This window comes from Bubalus bubalis, chromosome 18 (genome assembly GCF_019923935.1).
Source record: "Bubalus bubalis isolate 160015118507 breed Murrah chromosome 18, NDDB_SH_1, whole genome shotgun sequence".
Classification (NCBI taxonomy): domain Eukaryota; kingdom Metazoa; phylum Chordata; class Mammalia; order Artiodactyla; family Bovidae; genus Bubalus; species Bubalus bubalis.
The window spans coordinates 47,914,106-47,928,305 of record NC_059174.1 but is presented as its reverse complement, the minus strand read 5'-3'; the positions used below and the strand labels follow the sequence as shown (position 1 = coordinate 47,928,305).

General features: G+C 51.7%; 1 protein-coding gene across 5 annotated transcripts in view; it reads right to left on the bottom strand.

Moving 5' to 3' along the window:
• Window positions 1-14,200, bottom strand: part of RYR1 (ryanodine receptor 1) — a 127,970-nt gene that overhangs the window by 95,759 nt on the left and 18,011 nt on the right. For all 5 annotated transcript variants that reach the window (XM_025269065.3, XM_025269068.3, XM_025269066.3 and 2 more), the window contains exons 14-27: window positions 12,849-12,984; window positions 12,671-12,766; window positions 12,467-12,585; window positions 11,477-11,610; window positions 10,752-10,993; window positions 10,039-10,231; window positions 8,882-9,098; window positions 6,360-6,464; window positions 6,049-6,152; window positions 5,075-5,158; window positions 3,799-4,106; window positions 2,829-3,031; window positions 1,702-1,876; window positions 1,321-1,529 (exon numbers count right to left, since the gene is read on the bottom strand). In XM_025269065.3, coding sequence (XP_025124850.3) covers window positions 1,321-1,529; window positions 1,702-1,876; window positions 2,829-3,031; window positions 3,799-4,106; window positions 5,075-5,158; window positions 6,049-6,152; window positions 6,360-6,464; window positions 8,882-9,098; window positions 10,039-10,231; window positions 10,752-10,993; window positions 11,477-11,610; window positions 12,467-12,585; window positions 12,671-12,766; window positions 12,849-12,984 — 2,325 coding nt within the window. The remainder of the gene's footprint in view (window positions 1-1,320; window positions 1,530-1,701; window positions 1,877-2,828; window positions 3,032-3,798; window positions 4,107-5,074; window positions 5,159-6,048; window positions 6,153-6,359; window positions 6,465-8,881; window positions 9,099-10,038; window positions 10,232-10,751; window positions 10,994-11,476; window positions 11,611-12,466; window positions 12,586-12,670; window positions 12,767-12,848; window positions 12,985-14,200) is intronic.

Below are 14,200 nucleotides of genomic sequence, written 5' to 3'. Positions count from 1 at the left end.
GAACCCACCCTCCAATGCAGGGGACATGGATTCAATCCCTGGTCAGGGAATTAAGATTCCACATGCCACGGGGCAACTAAGCCCGAGTGCCACAACCAGAGAAGCTTATGTGCCGTGACAAACACTGAGCACAGCCCCTCCCCCCCAAAAAGTAACTGCCCCCAAAAACCACCCTAGATAAAAATTAGTAAGGAAGGTCCCGAAATGTGCCCAGGGATTTATATTTCTTTAAGCCTTGTTGTTGGCTCAGCAGTAAAAGAATCCTCCTGCAATGCAGGAGCCACAGGAGACATGGGTTCCATCCCTGGGTTGGGAAGATCCCCTGGAGGAGGGCATGGCAACCCACTCCAGTATTCTTGCCTGGAGAATCCCACAGACAGAGGAGCCTGGCGGGCTACAGTCCATAGGATCTCAAAGAGCTGGACACGACTGAAGCGACTTAAGCACGCAAGCAGAAACCCTTGGTAGGATCAAATAGTTATAAGGGCTGAAAATTTCCAGTGAGGTCACTTAATCCAGCTTCTCTTTCCTCCCTTCCCCTATTTTGCAGGCAAGCTACCTGGAGCTCAGAAAGGTGTGTTTTTTCCAAGGTTATACCTACCATTAAAATTACCTAAATTAAAAGACACTTGTTCCTTGGAAGAAAAGCTATGACCAACCTAGACAGCATACTGAAAAGCAGAGACATTTCTTTGCCAACAAAGGTCCGTCTAGTCAAAGCTATGGTTTTTCCAGTGGTCTTGTATGGATGTGAGATGTTGGACTATAAAGAAAGCTAAGCACTGAAGAATTGATGCTTTTGAACTGTGGTACTGGAGAAGGCTCTTGAGAGTCCCTTGGACTGCAAGGAGATCCAACCAGTCCATCCCAGAGGAAATCAGTCCTGAATATTCATTGGAAGGACTGATGCTGAAGCTGAAACTCCAATACTTTGGCCACCTGATGTGAAGAATTGACTCATTGAAAAAGACCCTGATACTGGGAAAGGTTGAAGAAAGGAGGAGAAAGGGACAACAGAGAATGAGATGGTTGGGTGGCATCACCAACTCAATGGACATGAGTTTGAGCAAGCTCCAGAAATTGGTGAAGGACAGGGAAGCCTGGTGTGCTGCAGTCCATGGGGTCGCCAAGAGTTTGGCATGATACAGCGACTGAACTGATACCCTACAAGGCAGCCCGGGGAGTCCACCATCCTGACACTCACTTCTACGTTTGTGGTCTAACATTAACGGAAGACAAAGAGTAGCTTGGGGAAGAGAACTGTGGCGAGAATGAGGTGTGGAAGCAGATCTGAGGGTGTTGAGTGGGGTTGGTCCTCACCTCATAGTGCGGGTGCTCAGGAGGCACGGCCTCAAATTGAGGAAGGCCTTTGCTGAACCAGGTAGTGACCGGGCGCTGCATGTTGATGGCAAATGGCTCAAAACCTTCCTGGAGGCCACAGATGGCAAAGAACCGCAGGGAGCTCACGTCCTGGCCCAGGTTCAGGTGACCCACCTGGCCGGGTCCCAAGCTGCACACAGGCAGGAAGCCTGGTGGGAGGGGATAGATAGGCAGGGGTGAGCATAGGTGGGCGAGGCAGGGGCAGCCATGGGGAGGATGTGCGTGGAAAGAGGGGATGGAAGAGCCGGGGGCTGGAGGGGGCGGTGTAGGGTCAGGTGAGATGGAAGAAAACCAGAGAGGGGCCCCGAGGCCGGCCCTCACCATCCCCAATCTCGATGTCGCGGAAGGCTGTTTCTGAGCCGGAATCGGACATGAGGACCTCGCCATTGAGGGTGAAGATGATGGTGTTCTCTGTGAGGTCGATCATGCAGCCCACGACATCTCCCGACTGCCAGGGACGCCCAAACGGTTCACTGCCCAGGTGCCAGCGCTGACCCTGTGAGGAGGTGAGGGGGAGACGTGGTGTGAGAGACATACAGTAAAGTGGAGAGATATGAGAGCGAGGGGAGACATGTCAAGACACACACGCAAGGCATCAGGCCCAGTACATGGGGGACAGAGGAAGGGTCAGCCCCACAGCATCCCCCTTGTTTCCCCACATTTGCATCCATGGTCCTTGGAAGGTAAGGGCTAGGCATTCATGCTTTCCCTTCCCAGCCATCTCTCTATCTCATCCCTTTTGCTTGGGTTCTCTGTTGTTTTCAAGACTGGGACTGTAAAGACCACCCAGGTGGTCTTGGAGGGTTGGGGGAAGCAAAAAGTAGAGGAATGGAAAGGAGAAACTAACCTATCAATGTCCCCCATATGTACGCATCTAAACCCATATGCCCCAGAACAGATACATGAATAATGAGATGGATAGATGGATGGGGAGCAGGTGTATGGCTGGATGGGAGAATGAAATGAAAGCTGAGAGTCTACTGGGTTGACGGAGGGAAGGAAGAAAGTACAGACAGACACACAGGTCTGTGTGGGTGGTGGATAAATAGATGACGTGTGTATGCATTAGATTATTGGATAGATGAATGGATAAATGAAACATTAAATTATTAGATAGATGAGTGAATAAATGAAATCACAAACTGGTTAAAAAGAGTGAATGGCTGAACTGACAACTACCCGAATAGATGGAACCCTGGATGCCTAAGTGATTCTTTGGACAGACGAGAAGACGGATGGATGAAATGACAGATGGATGGTTGGATAGAGAGATGGATGTGGATGGATATATGCACAGACAGAGGGAGGGGGAGGATGGAGGGATAAATGGCAAGGTAGATTCAGGGATGGGCGGACAGAGTGAGACACAGATAGAGAGGCAGGGCTGGATTGCATGAGTGTGGGAAGGATCACAGAGCCTGGCAGAGCGGAGCCAGGGAGCTACCCACGCGGTGCCCGTTGAAGACATAGGACAGGTCATCCGCTCCCAGCTCCACGTCTGGGCGTAGTTCGGGCCGCGCCCAGCCCACTCGCATCTCGCCGGTGGTGACCGCCTCAAACTCGAAGTACCAGCGGCCACTCTGCACCACGTAGGATTTCTCTGCCCGGAAGATGCGCACCCGGTCCCAGCGAGACTGGCTCTCCACCTGACCTGCACATGGGGCCAGGCAGAGTAAGAGAGGCTGGGTTGGTGGGGGAGATCAGGAGAGGTAAGGGCCTTGGGGGGCTGGGGGGAAAGGCACAGCTTTTGGTGTTAGAGAAAAAGAACTGGGGACTCTCAGAGCAGTCACAGAGAAGTAGGAGGGACCTACTGAGACTTCTCCTCTGTCCCTCTAGCAGTCAAGAGTTTCAGAGAGGAACTAGCAATAGAGACATGGAGGGAGAAAGTTGGGTTGGTCACGGTCATAGTCTGCGGTGAAGGGTCAAGATTAAGGTCAATGTTAAGAATCAAGGGCTGAAAGCAGGATTGGGGAGAGGGAGTCAGAATCAGGGTCAGGGAGGGGGATAGAAATTGGAGTTGGGGGCAGGGGTTGAGACTGGGGTCAGGGGTCAGTGATAGGTCAGCAGTCAAGTTAGGAGTAGAGCTTAGAGGCTCTCTGAGTGCTAGGTTGGGTGGCTCCCCACTGTAGACATAGTCCAGAGGTTAGGGGTCAGGGGTCAGAGCTGGGGGTCAGGAACTGGAATCAGGGGTCAGGGTCAGAGTTCACTGGGTTCCTGGTCTGACTGCTCAGTGTTGCAGCTGTAGCCCAGGCAGAGCTTGAGTCAAGGTCAGTGGTCAAGATCGGGTTCAGGCTCAGCGACAGAGTGAGTGTCATGGTTGGGGAAAGTCAGTGGTACAGATGTAGCCCACTAAGGAGCTGAGTTGGGTCAGAGATTGGAGTCCAGGGGCGGGGTCAGGCGCCTGCGGTCAGCACTCACTGGGCTCCTGGTCGGGCGGCTCAATGTTGTAGCCATAGCCCAGCAGGGTGCGCACGGCCTGGCAGAGGCTGTCACGGTTGCTGCGCTTGGTGGCCTCATCCAGCAGGCGGTAGGGCACGAGGCGAGGGTTCCGGCGGGCAGGGATGTCCTGCACGGCACTGTAGCTCCAGCCCTGAGCCACTCGGTCTCGGGCCCACACGTTGTGCCCGTTCTCCGCCAGCCGGTCCACCAGCGTGGTCTGCGCAGGCGTCAGTCTCACGTGGCTCAAGTCCAGCGGTGCCGGCTTGTACCCGTTGCTCATCATGTACCTGCGGGTGGTGGTGGGGAGCCAGTGGGACGAGACCCTCGCCTCCACTACTGGGCTCTGTGCCACGGGATCCTTGACTTCTGACCCTGGTCCTTAGGATCCCATGATCTGTGAAACTTTTGACCTTTGATCTCTGACAGCAGGGTTCTTTTTCAATATATTAATTTATTTATTTGGCTGCATGAGTAGCATGCAGGATCTTTAGTTGTGGTGGGCAAACTCTCAGCTGTGACATGTGGGATCTAGTTCCCTGACCAGGGGTCAAAGCCAGGCCCCCTGCACTGGGGGCATGAAGTCTTAGCCACTGGACCACCAGGGAACTCTCATCTGACACCAAGGTTCTCAAATAAGCTTACCTGACCTCAGACCCCAGGATCCTGTGACCCTAGCAAAGGCTTTGACTTCACTGACCTCTGGCCTCTGTGACCCTTTCATCTTGATCTTGGGAGCCTCATCTCTGGTCCTGGGGTGCTCTGACCTCTCACCTCTGACTTGAAGGCTTCTTATCTCTGATTCCAGGACCCTATCATTTCAAACTGCTCGCTCTAGAGTCCTTGACTTTGAACCTTGGCATCTATCCCCAGGACCTCTGACCTCTCATCTATCATTTCAGGATCCCGTACTGACAACTCCAGCAATTTCTCACCTCTTTCCACTGATCCCGCACCTCTAACTCAGAGACACAACTTCTGCTCTCTTATTTTCCCGACTCCATGGAGACCCTGACCCTGAGTCTGACTCACTCCCACTCTCTCAGGAACTCCTAACTCTGCATTCTCAACTCCCTAGGACGCTCACCACTGACTCTACAGCTCTGATCCCTTGTCCTAGACCTCCACCCCAATACATGGGCCCTTTGTCTCTGACCTCAGCCTCACCACTCCAGCTCTCGATCACTCCAGCCCTCACCGTGGCATCCCCAGCCCCCTACTCTATTCCCCAGGTGGGGCCCAGGTCACCCACACTCACGTCTTGGGGAGTTTCGTCTTCTTCAGGTTGTCCTCCGCCTTCTCATCCGCCATGCCCACGTGGCAGCCCAGTGCCAGTAGAGTCCTGGGGCAGGGGGTGGGGGCAGGGGAGCAGGTCACCCTACATGGCCACCCTGTCCCTAGCCTCCCCTCCCCCAGCCCGGCTCCCCTCCTCCCCCGGCCCCTGTCAGCTCTGTCTCTGGGTCACCAGCTCTCTCCCTGTCTCCTTCTCTGGTTTTCTGGGTATTTGTCCCATCTCTCTGCCTCTCTGACTCCTGCCTCTCCCTGTGTCTCTGTCTCTGTACTTCTTTGATTGTGTTCTTTTCCTCTCTGCTTCTTTCCTTGTCTCGTTCTCTTTCTTCCACTTACTGTGCATCTTTATTTAGCAAGGGGAACCATTTTAAATAATAGTAATTTAAAAAATTTTGTTTTCCAGTGCATACATTGCTAGTATATAGAAATGTTTGTCTTTAAGTTATTTATTCCTTTATTATTTATTTTGGGCAGCATTGGGCCTTCGTTGCTGCATAGGCTCTTCTCTAGTTGCAGTGAGTGGGGACTACTCTCTAGTTGCAGTGCTCAGGCTTCTCATGGCGGTGGCTTCTCTTGTTGCAGAACACAGACTCCAGGGCACTCGGTCTTTAGTAGTTGTAGTGCTTGGGCTCAGTAGTTGTGGCACACAGGCGTATTTGCCCTGCAGCCTGTGGAATCCTCCTGGATCAGGGATTGAACCTGTGTCCTCCACCTTGGCAGGAGATTCTTAACCACTGGAACACCAGGAAAGTCCTGAGCCTCTCTCTTTATGCCTCTATCTCTTACTCACCCTCTGTAAGTTTCACAATCCCCATCTCCCACTCCCTGTGTTGCTCTTTTATCTATTTCTCTCTCTCTCAGTCTCTGTCTCGCTCTCCCTGCTTCCCTGTTCCTTCTGCCCAGCGGCCAGGCCCAGGGCCCTTTCCCCAGTCCCCTCCTCACTTGAGCGTCTCCCCCGACATCTGCAGGTTGTAATTCCTCTCGGGCTCCGGTAGGCTGTGAAAATCCACGAGGCAGGGGTGCAGTCTCTTATTGTCATCCCGAACCTGGAGAAACCCCAGAGTCACTCCTTGGCTCCTCTTCCCTCCCCAGCACGCCCAGACTGTGACCTCTGACCTCCTACCCCTCATTCTGCCACTTGAAACCCAAGGAGCCCTCCCAAAGTCTCCTCCTCCAAACCCCGGCCCCTCCCCAATAGCAAGTGGTTCTCACTCCTCCATAGCCAGTCTAGCCTCTCTCCCCCGTCCACTCACCGGGCCATAGGTCCAGCCCTGCTCAATGCGAGTCAGTGCCCAGAGTTCATGGATGTTCTCGGCCAGCTTCTCCCGAATACGCTCCAGATGGGGAGGCAGGACAATCTGGGGGCAGGGGACATCCGTGAGGTCCCTGAGTTCCCTCCACCCCGCACCATAAACAGCCTTCCCAAGAACACGCACCAGCTCTGGACAGTTCACCAGAGAGCTCTTTTGACCTTTCCTGTCATCCAAGCCCTGCTCTCCATCACCTCATCCTGCCTCTAGGATGGATGCTCAGGACTTGACATCCTCAGAATCGAGGAATTATCTGGGGATGAGCCTGTCTCCCCCTGTGGACTGGGAGCTCCATGAGGGCAGGGCTGGGGCTGTGTCTGTCTCCAGCATTTCCCCAGCCCTGCCCAGCCCAGAGGAGATGCTCTGGAGATGTTTGCTGAATGAATGGATGGGTCTTTTTCCTTCTCTGTACAATGAAAACTGGAACAATGTTAACTCATAACATTGGGTTGGCCAGAAAGTTTGTTCGAATTTTTCCATAGGATCATACGAAAAAACTCAAACAGACTTCTTGGCCAACACAATACTTACTTTATATGGGTTCAGTGAAATCATCTACATAAGTTACTAAATGTTATATACAGTAGCCCCTCGAACAATGCAGGCTTAAACTGCATGGATTTTTTCCAGTAAATATAGTAGCTGTATTTTCATTTTGTGTGTGTGTGTGTGTATGTGCTCAGTCATGTCTGAATCTTTGCAACCCCATGAACTGTAGCCTGCCAGGCTCCTCTGTCCATGGAATTTTCCAGGCAAGAATACTGGAGTGGGTTGCCATTTCCTACTCCAGCGGATCTTCCCAACCCAAGGATCGAACCCATGCCTTGAGTCTCCTGCATTGGCAGGAGGATTCTTTATCACTGCATCATCTGGGAAGCCCCATGTTTTCATTTTACAGATCTCTAATTAACTCAAGGTAGGAAAAAGTTTGTGTTTGACTGAGATCACAATATGTGGAATCAAAAGAAGAAGGGTTTGAGTCATTCTATCCAAACTATTTCAGATTCCTGCTCTTCATGTGCCATTTACCAATTCTTTCGTACCTAAGACAGAAATAGTAGTACCGCGGCTTTCAGCTGTGCTGGGGTTGGGCCCCGAAACCCCCTGCATTGTCCAAGGATCAACTGTAGTTTGTATAAATACCTGGCACATAGTTGGACCAGGTTGGGTTGTGAGGGGAGGAGTGGGGAGGGGATGTCCAGGAGACCAAGTGGACAGCTTTTGAGGCTGACCGGTGGGGGACGGGAAGGGAGACATCCAAGCTACAGGGGGATGGCAGGTTGATCTGCAATAACATTATTACTACCCATAATGACGGGGCTTCCCTGATAGCTCAGTTGGTAATGAATCACCTATAATGCAGGAGACCCCGGTTCAATCCCTGGGTTGGCAAGATCTGCTGGAGAAGGGATAGGCTACCCACTCCAGTATTCTTGGGCTTCCCTTGTGGCTCAGCTGGTAAAGAATTTGTCTGCAATGTGGGAGACCTGGCTTGGGAAGATCCCCTGGAAAAGGGAAAGGCTACCCACTCCATACTGGCCTGGAGAACTCCATGGACTGTATAGTGCATGGGGTCACAAAGAGTCGGACACGACTGAGTGACTTGCTCTCACTCACTTTACCCATAATGACAATAACTCAATTGAGGACTTAACATTTTCTTAGGACCATGCTAAGCACTTCACATATATTAATTCATCTAAACTTCACTACCATGCTACAGGTACGTTCTCTCATTCTCCCCTTTTCTTCACAGCTGAGGGGACCAAGGCACAGAGAAGTGAAGTTGCATGCCCACAGAGACATGCTGAAAGTCAAACCCTCGTGATCAGGCTCTTAAACATGACTTATATCCCCTCCTAGAGGGTGGGGTGGGGAGCTTAGGTTGGGATAAGAGGAATGGCGGGAGGCCTGGAATAGAAAAGATGCTCCACAAATTGTGGTGGATATGATCACAGGCTTTGGGATCAGACCGCCTGGGTTCAAATCAGCTGTGCGACTTGCACGACCTGCTTGACCTCTCTGGGCCTCACTTTCCTCAACTGTATATTGGGGCAATAATAGTCCTTTCTTTTATTACATATTTATTTTTACTGATTTATTTGGCTGCACCAGGTCTTAGTTGAAGCATGCAGGATCTTCTATCTTCATCACGGCATGCGGGATCTTTAGTTGTGGCATGTGGGATCTAGTTCCCTGACCAGGGATTGAACCCGGATCCCCTGTGTTGGGAGCGCAGAGCCTTAGCCACCAGGGAAGTCTGAATAATAGTCCTTTCTTTAGGGCGCTATCATAAGGACCCCCTGAAATTCAGATTCTGCCTGGAGAGATTCCTTTGCCTCCCTCCTGCCTTAGTTTCCCCATCTGTCAAACAACAAGGTCCCCAGCTTCCAGCTCAGCTGCCCACCCCACTGACTCCTAAGGGGGTCTACCACTCCAGGAAACCCTTACAGAGCAGGCAGTACCTGGACAGTGTCCACAGGGCAGGGCACAAAGTCGGTGTGTGAGAGGCAGCGGCTGGGGCCTACCAGGTGGGGCCCCCGCGGCCCTTCCCGCCGATACTCCTTGATGGGTTCCAGATGGAGTCGCTCTCGTGGGAGCACAGCCTCATGGCAAGGGGCGTAGCCAGGAGGAGGGAGGAACTTGAATTCTCCATGGCGGCCACCAAGGAGGAACCGCACTCTAGATGGGAGAGCAGGGTCACTAGTGAGAGCAGTTTACCTAGCAGAGTCTGTACTCAGGGAGGGGAAGGGAGCAATCCTGGAATTGGTGGGAGGTGCTGGGTTGACTTGAGGTCAGTGGACAGTCATAGGGTCATGGAGGTGATTTTAGGAATCAGGAAAGTCTAAGGTCAAAGAAACTGTCAGAAGGCAATAGGAATTGTTAGAAAGTCAAAAAAAGTAAAGTGGGGGCCAGGTCACTAAGGAGTTAATCCACGGTCACAGGAAGGTCCTTTGGAGGAGGTCCTGGGTCAATAGAGCATTTAGAGATACCAGAAGGTTTGGGGGAGACCAAGAAGGTGGTCATCCAGAAGTCATTGAGACTTTCAAGGTATAACCTTGAGAAACCATAATTACCACTGAAATGGTGAGAAGTCACACACAGAGTTTGGGGTCATTGGGAAAACACTGGGCTACTGAGAAGTCTTTGAAATAACTGTGGTCATTGAAGGGTAGCTGGGAGATTATGGAGCTCTTAGAATATCGCTGGGAGAAGCTGGGATCATTGAGGAGTTATTAAGAGCATGGAGTCATTGGGAGAGTCCAAGATCATCGGGAGGCTTTGTGGTCACTGGAAGATCATTGTTCAGATTTTGAAATCATTTGGAGGTCATTGGAATGGCATAGAATAATTGGGAGGGTCAGAGTTTTATTTGGGAGGTCACTGGGAGAAACTTATTAATCATTAGAAGGTCACTGTGGAATTTGGGGACACGGAGATTGGGGAGAAGCGGAGGTCATTGAGAGTGTCATGGTGACCCTCACACAGGGGTCTGGCCTTTCGGTCCTGAGGGTAGGCCGCTGGGTCCTGGCCCCATAGCAGGCCATGGCGTGCCTGCAGAAGCTGTCTTAGGACAGGCCCTGGTCTAGAGACTGGCAAGGGGGCAGGGATGAGTCCTTACTTGACACCAGCCGAGAAGCTGACAACAGGGAAGAAGAGCCCATCAAGGTTGAAGGCCTCGAAGACCCCCTGCACGGGACAGCCATTGATGCGGAAAGAGATGGACGGCACACTGAGGTCCAGGCAGCAGCTGACCACGTCCTCGGGGGCCAGGAGGTGCTGCCCAGGGGAAGTGACCAGGCGTGGCACGTGTCCTGCACCCAGATCACCGGGAAGAAGTCAGAAGTCAGAGGTCCAGCAGAACCAGTGGGCTCAGGAGACAAGGGTAGATATTAGAGGATCCAATGGGGTTTTAGGATCTCCAAGGTCAAGTGCTCTTAGAGATTAGGTGCAGAGGTCAAGTTTCCCCTGAGGTTAGGTTCCTGAGAGGTGTAGAAGTCAGAGATTAAAGCTGTCCTAGAGTTAGGATTCTGGAATTTTTGGGGTCAGAAGTCAAAGATGAGAGGTCATAATAATCGGGGCAGTTTTCTAGGATCTCTCAGGTCAGAGATCAGACTTCCTCTGGGATCAGAGTTCTGGGGCTTATGAAGAAACAGGTGAGGGCCAAGATTCTGGAAGCTCTAGGGTTAGGGTCTTGGGAAATGAGGAGTAAAGGGGTCAAAGTTAGCCTGTTTGGGGGTCAAGATCTCAAGAACCCCAAGGTGTTCAGTGAGGCCCTTAGAAACCCTGGGGTCAATGGTCAGGGTTGAGGGTCCCCTAGAAGGGTCCAGGTACCTGTCCAGAGGTGCAGCCCGTCAAAGCCGTAGGAATAGAGGTCATCGCCGACCCCGTTGCCGCCCCAGCCCTCGCCGCCCCCGGGGTAGGGGCTGTAGCCCTCAGTGAGGGCCCAGCCCACCCTCAGGTGGGTGGCCTGAGCCGTCAGGAATGGAACCACTTCGTCCACCATCACCTCAAAGTACCATTTGAGGTACTGCGTGGTGCCCTCTGCTCGGCCCACAAAGATGTTGGGGCGGATGCTACAGGAGAGACAGAACAGGAGAGGAGGGTGAAGGAGAGATGGAGAGAAGACCCAGGCTGGTGGGGGTGGGAAGGGAAGGGAGAAAGACCAAGAGATCCACACCCAAGAAAAACAGAAAAGCAGAGACATGGAGACAGAGAGTAACAGACAGAGAGACACACACACAGAGAAAGCAGAGAGAGACAGAAGCATCAAAGGACAGAGAAGAGAGAGGTGGAAGAGAGCCCAAGAAAAAGAGGTGGAGGAGAAATAGAGACAGAGGAAGACAGAAAGGGCAACACAGAAAGAGAGGAAGAGACAGAGGCAGAAATGGAGCAGGGAGAGAGGACAAGAGGTGTGAGAAGCCAGGGATGACCTGGGAACAGCTGTGGGGACCGGTGTCAAGTCCCAGGGTGGGAGGTGGAGGAAGGCCCACCCACCCGGGAGTCAGGGAGGGGCTTGAGAGGTTCTGAGTTCTGGAGTCAGGAGTCAGGGGCCAGACCTGGTGACATAGTTGATGAGGTTTGTCTGCAGCAGAAGCTCGCGGCCAGGGAGCAAGTTCTCAGTGATGAGATCTTGGTTGGAGCGCACGGCCACGCCATTGCACACACACAGGGAACATAGCACATCCAGCACCTGGAGGTCAAGGTCAGAGGTCAGGGTGTGAGGGCACCAGAGAAGTGGGGGAGGTGGGTCTATGGGAGACCCAGGATGGGATACCAGAAGGATGACGCACCAGGATGGGAGATAGAGATTTGGACTGAGAAGAGGTGATGTAAGTGAGAGGTCAGGAATCACTGAGCGAGATTGGGGTCAAAGGGAAAGGTCAGGCGAGAAGTGAGGGGCCATTTGAGTCGGGAAAAGACATCAGCAATGTAAGGAAGGGGAGACAGCAGTAACAGCTGAGAGGTCAGGGGAAGAGTGAAAGGGTCAGTCAGGGAAAGAGCACAGGGATCAAGATGAGGCTTTTAGATTAGTGGGCCCAGGTGGATAACGTAGGTGGTGGGGGCAGTTTAGTGGTTTAGGCACTCAGTTGTTTTCGACTCTTGTGACCCCGTGGATTGTAGCCTGCCAGGCTCCTCTATCCATGGAATTTCCCAGGCAGCAATACTGAAGTGGGTTGCCATTTCCTCCTCCAGAGGATCTTCCCAACCCAGGGATCAAACCCGTATCTCCTGCATTGCAGTCGAGTATCTGACGTGGTTAGAAGTAATTCTATGGGAACCAGTAGCACTTGTGGCAAACTGGAGGGTATCTGTGCAGCTCCCAGTGAAGACTACAAAATTAGAAACTGAATAAACTGCTTCAAAGATCTAATGAAGCATCTGATGTGGCTCAGAGCTCATTTAAGAACCACGAGTTGAAGACTCGGTATTGAGATGGAAGCTTATAGCAGGAGAGTCCAGGTAAGGGACAAAGTGGGGAAGGGGGGTGCAATTTGAGGGCCATAGGGAAAGGCCAGGGTTCAGAATTCAGGGGATGAGGGGCAAACCTTGTGGTTCCTCCCATGCTTATCCAGGAGGGAGATGATGGACTTGATGTGGTTCTCTTGGATGATGTTCAGGACTTCCGGACTCTCAATCAGGACACAGTACAGCACCTCCAGGATCCCTGCACAGGGAGCAGCATGAGAGCTGACATGGATGCAGCCCTCCCCTCCCCCAAGTCCCCCTCCCCTCCCCGTGGGTTCTCCTACCTGAGGAGGCCTCTAGCCGATCCAGCTTGCTGACCAGCCAATCCAAGTTGTTGGAGAAGAGGGCACAGTTGGCACGATTGCCACGGATCAGAGAGGCTGAAGGTGGAAAGAGGGGTCAGATCCCATAGGACTGGGAACCTGGGGTGCTCAAGGGGGAGTCCAGACTGGGGCCCCTTACCCAGGATTTCATAGAGCAGGTTCACAATCTCTTTCCAGGACTCTGCTGCCTCCTCCCCTGCAAATTCAGCGAAGTGGGCAGCAGTGGTGTAGACATTTAGGCGGTCAATGCAATTCAGGACCAAGGAGAGCATCCCCTGGAATAGAGAAAATAGGGGGTCATCGCAGGAACCCCAGGCCCTCCCTTCCTTACCTTTCTTGAATTTGCTAATTCATAATCCTTCAGTAGCTAGTGACTCCGTGTTCTCAGATCTAAACTAGAGTCACAGGGACTTCTCTGGTGGTTCAGTGGTTAAGACTCCACACTTCCACTGAGAGGGCATGGGTTCAATCCCTGGTCAGGGAACTAAGATGCTGTAAGGTACAGCCAAATAAATAAATAAATACATGTGTGCTGTGCTTAGTCGCTCAATTGTGTCTGACTCTTTGTGACCCCATGAACTGTAGCCCGCTAAGCTCCTCTGTCCATGGGGATTCTCCAGGCAAGAATACTGGAGTGGATTGCCATGCCCTCCTCCAGGAGATCTTCCCAACCCAGGAATCGAATCAGAGTCTCCTGCATTGCAGGGGGATTCATTACCAGCTGAACTATCAGGGAAGCCCAAATAAATACATAAATAATGTTAAATCAGAGCCACTGGCTCCGTGTCCACCTTCACTCCTATTTCCCTCTTCTCCTCCTCGGCTGCCCAGACCTGACTCTGTCCTGCTCTGCCTCTGTCCCCAACGTAACACATTCCTATTAACATCAGGACTGAATCTGTGCTTCTCCTTCCAGCATTTTCTTTCCTTCCTTTCCACTTCCAAGCACCCTACTCCTGGTCCCATTTGGCCCAGCTCACTCTCCATACTAACCATCAGAGAGATGTTTGCCTTCTCTCTCTCCTTTTGTCTTCTTTCATTTTGAATTATAACAGATATACAGAAAAGCACAGAAAAATGCACAATCAATTCTTGATTTTCACAGTAGCTAAGTTCTGTATAGTGGACGTGAGCACTGAATTAGTGAAGCCTGAGAATCATGGCTCAAAGAGGAAACACAGGGAGCATCTCTGAGTCTCTGAGCACAACATTTCCAACAATCAATACACACTCTTGTTTTATGTGTGTTTCTGTTTAAAGACACCAATTTAATAGATGCTGTTGATTCATTAACATTAAAATCACAACCACGACACTGTAATTCATGTATTTTCTCAGGAAGGTACATCACAGCTGTCTTGCACTTGGAAACACTAGACAGCACTTTGCCACTGTGCTGAGGGGCCATTTTAATCAACAAAATTAACAAAAAGCACAAAAATATGAAGTGTGGCTCTCAACATACCAATATGAAAAGGACGCTTGTTTACA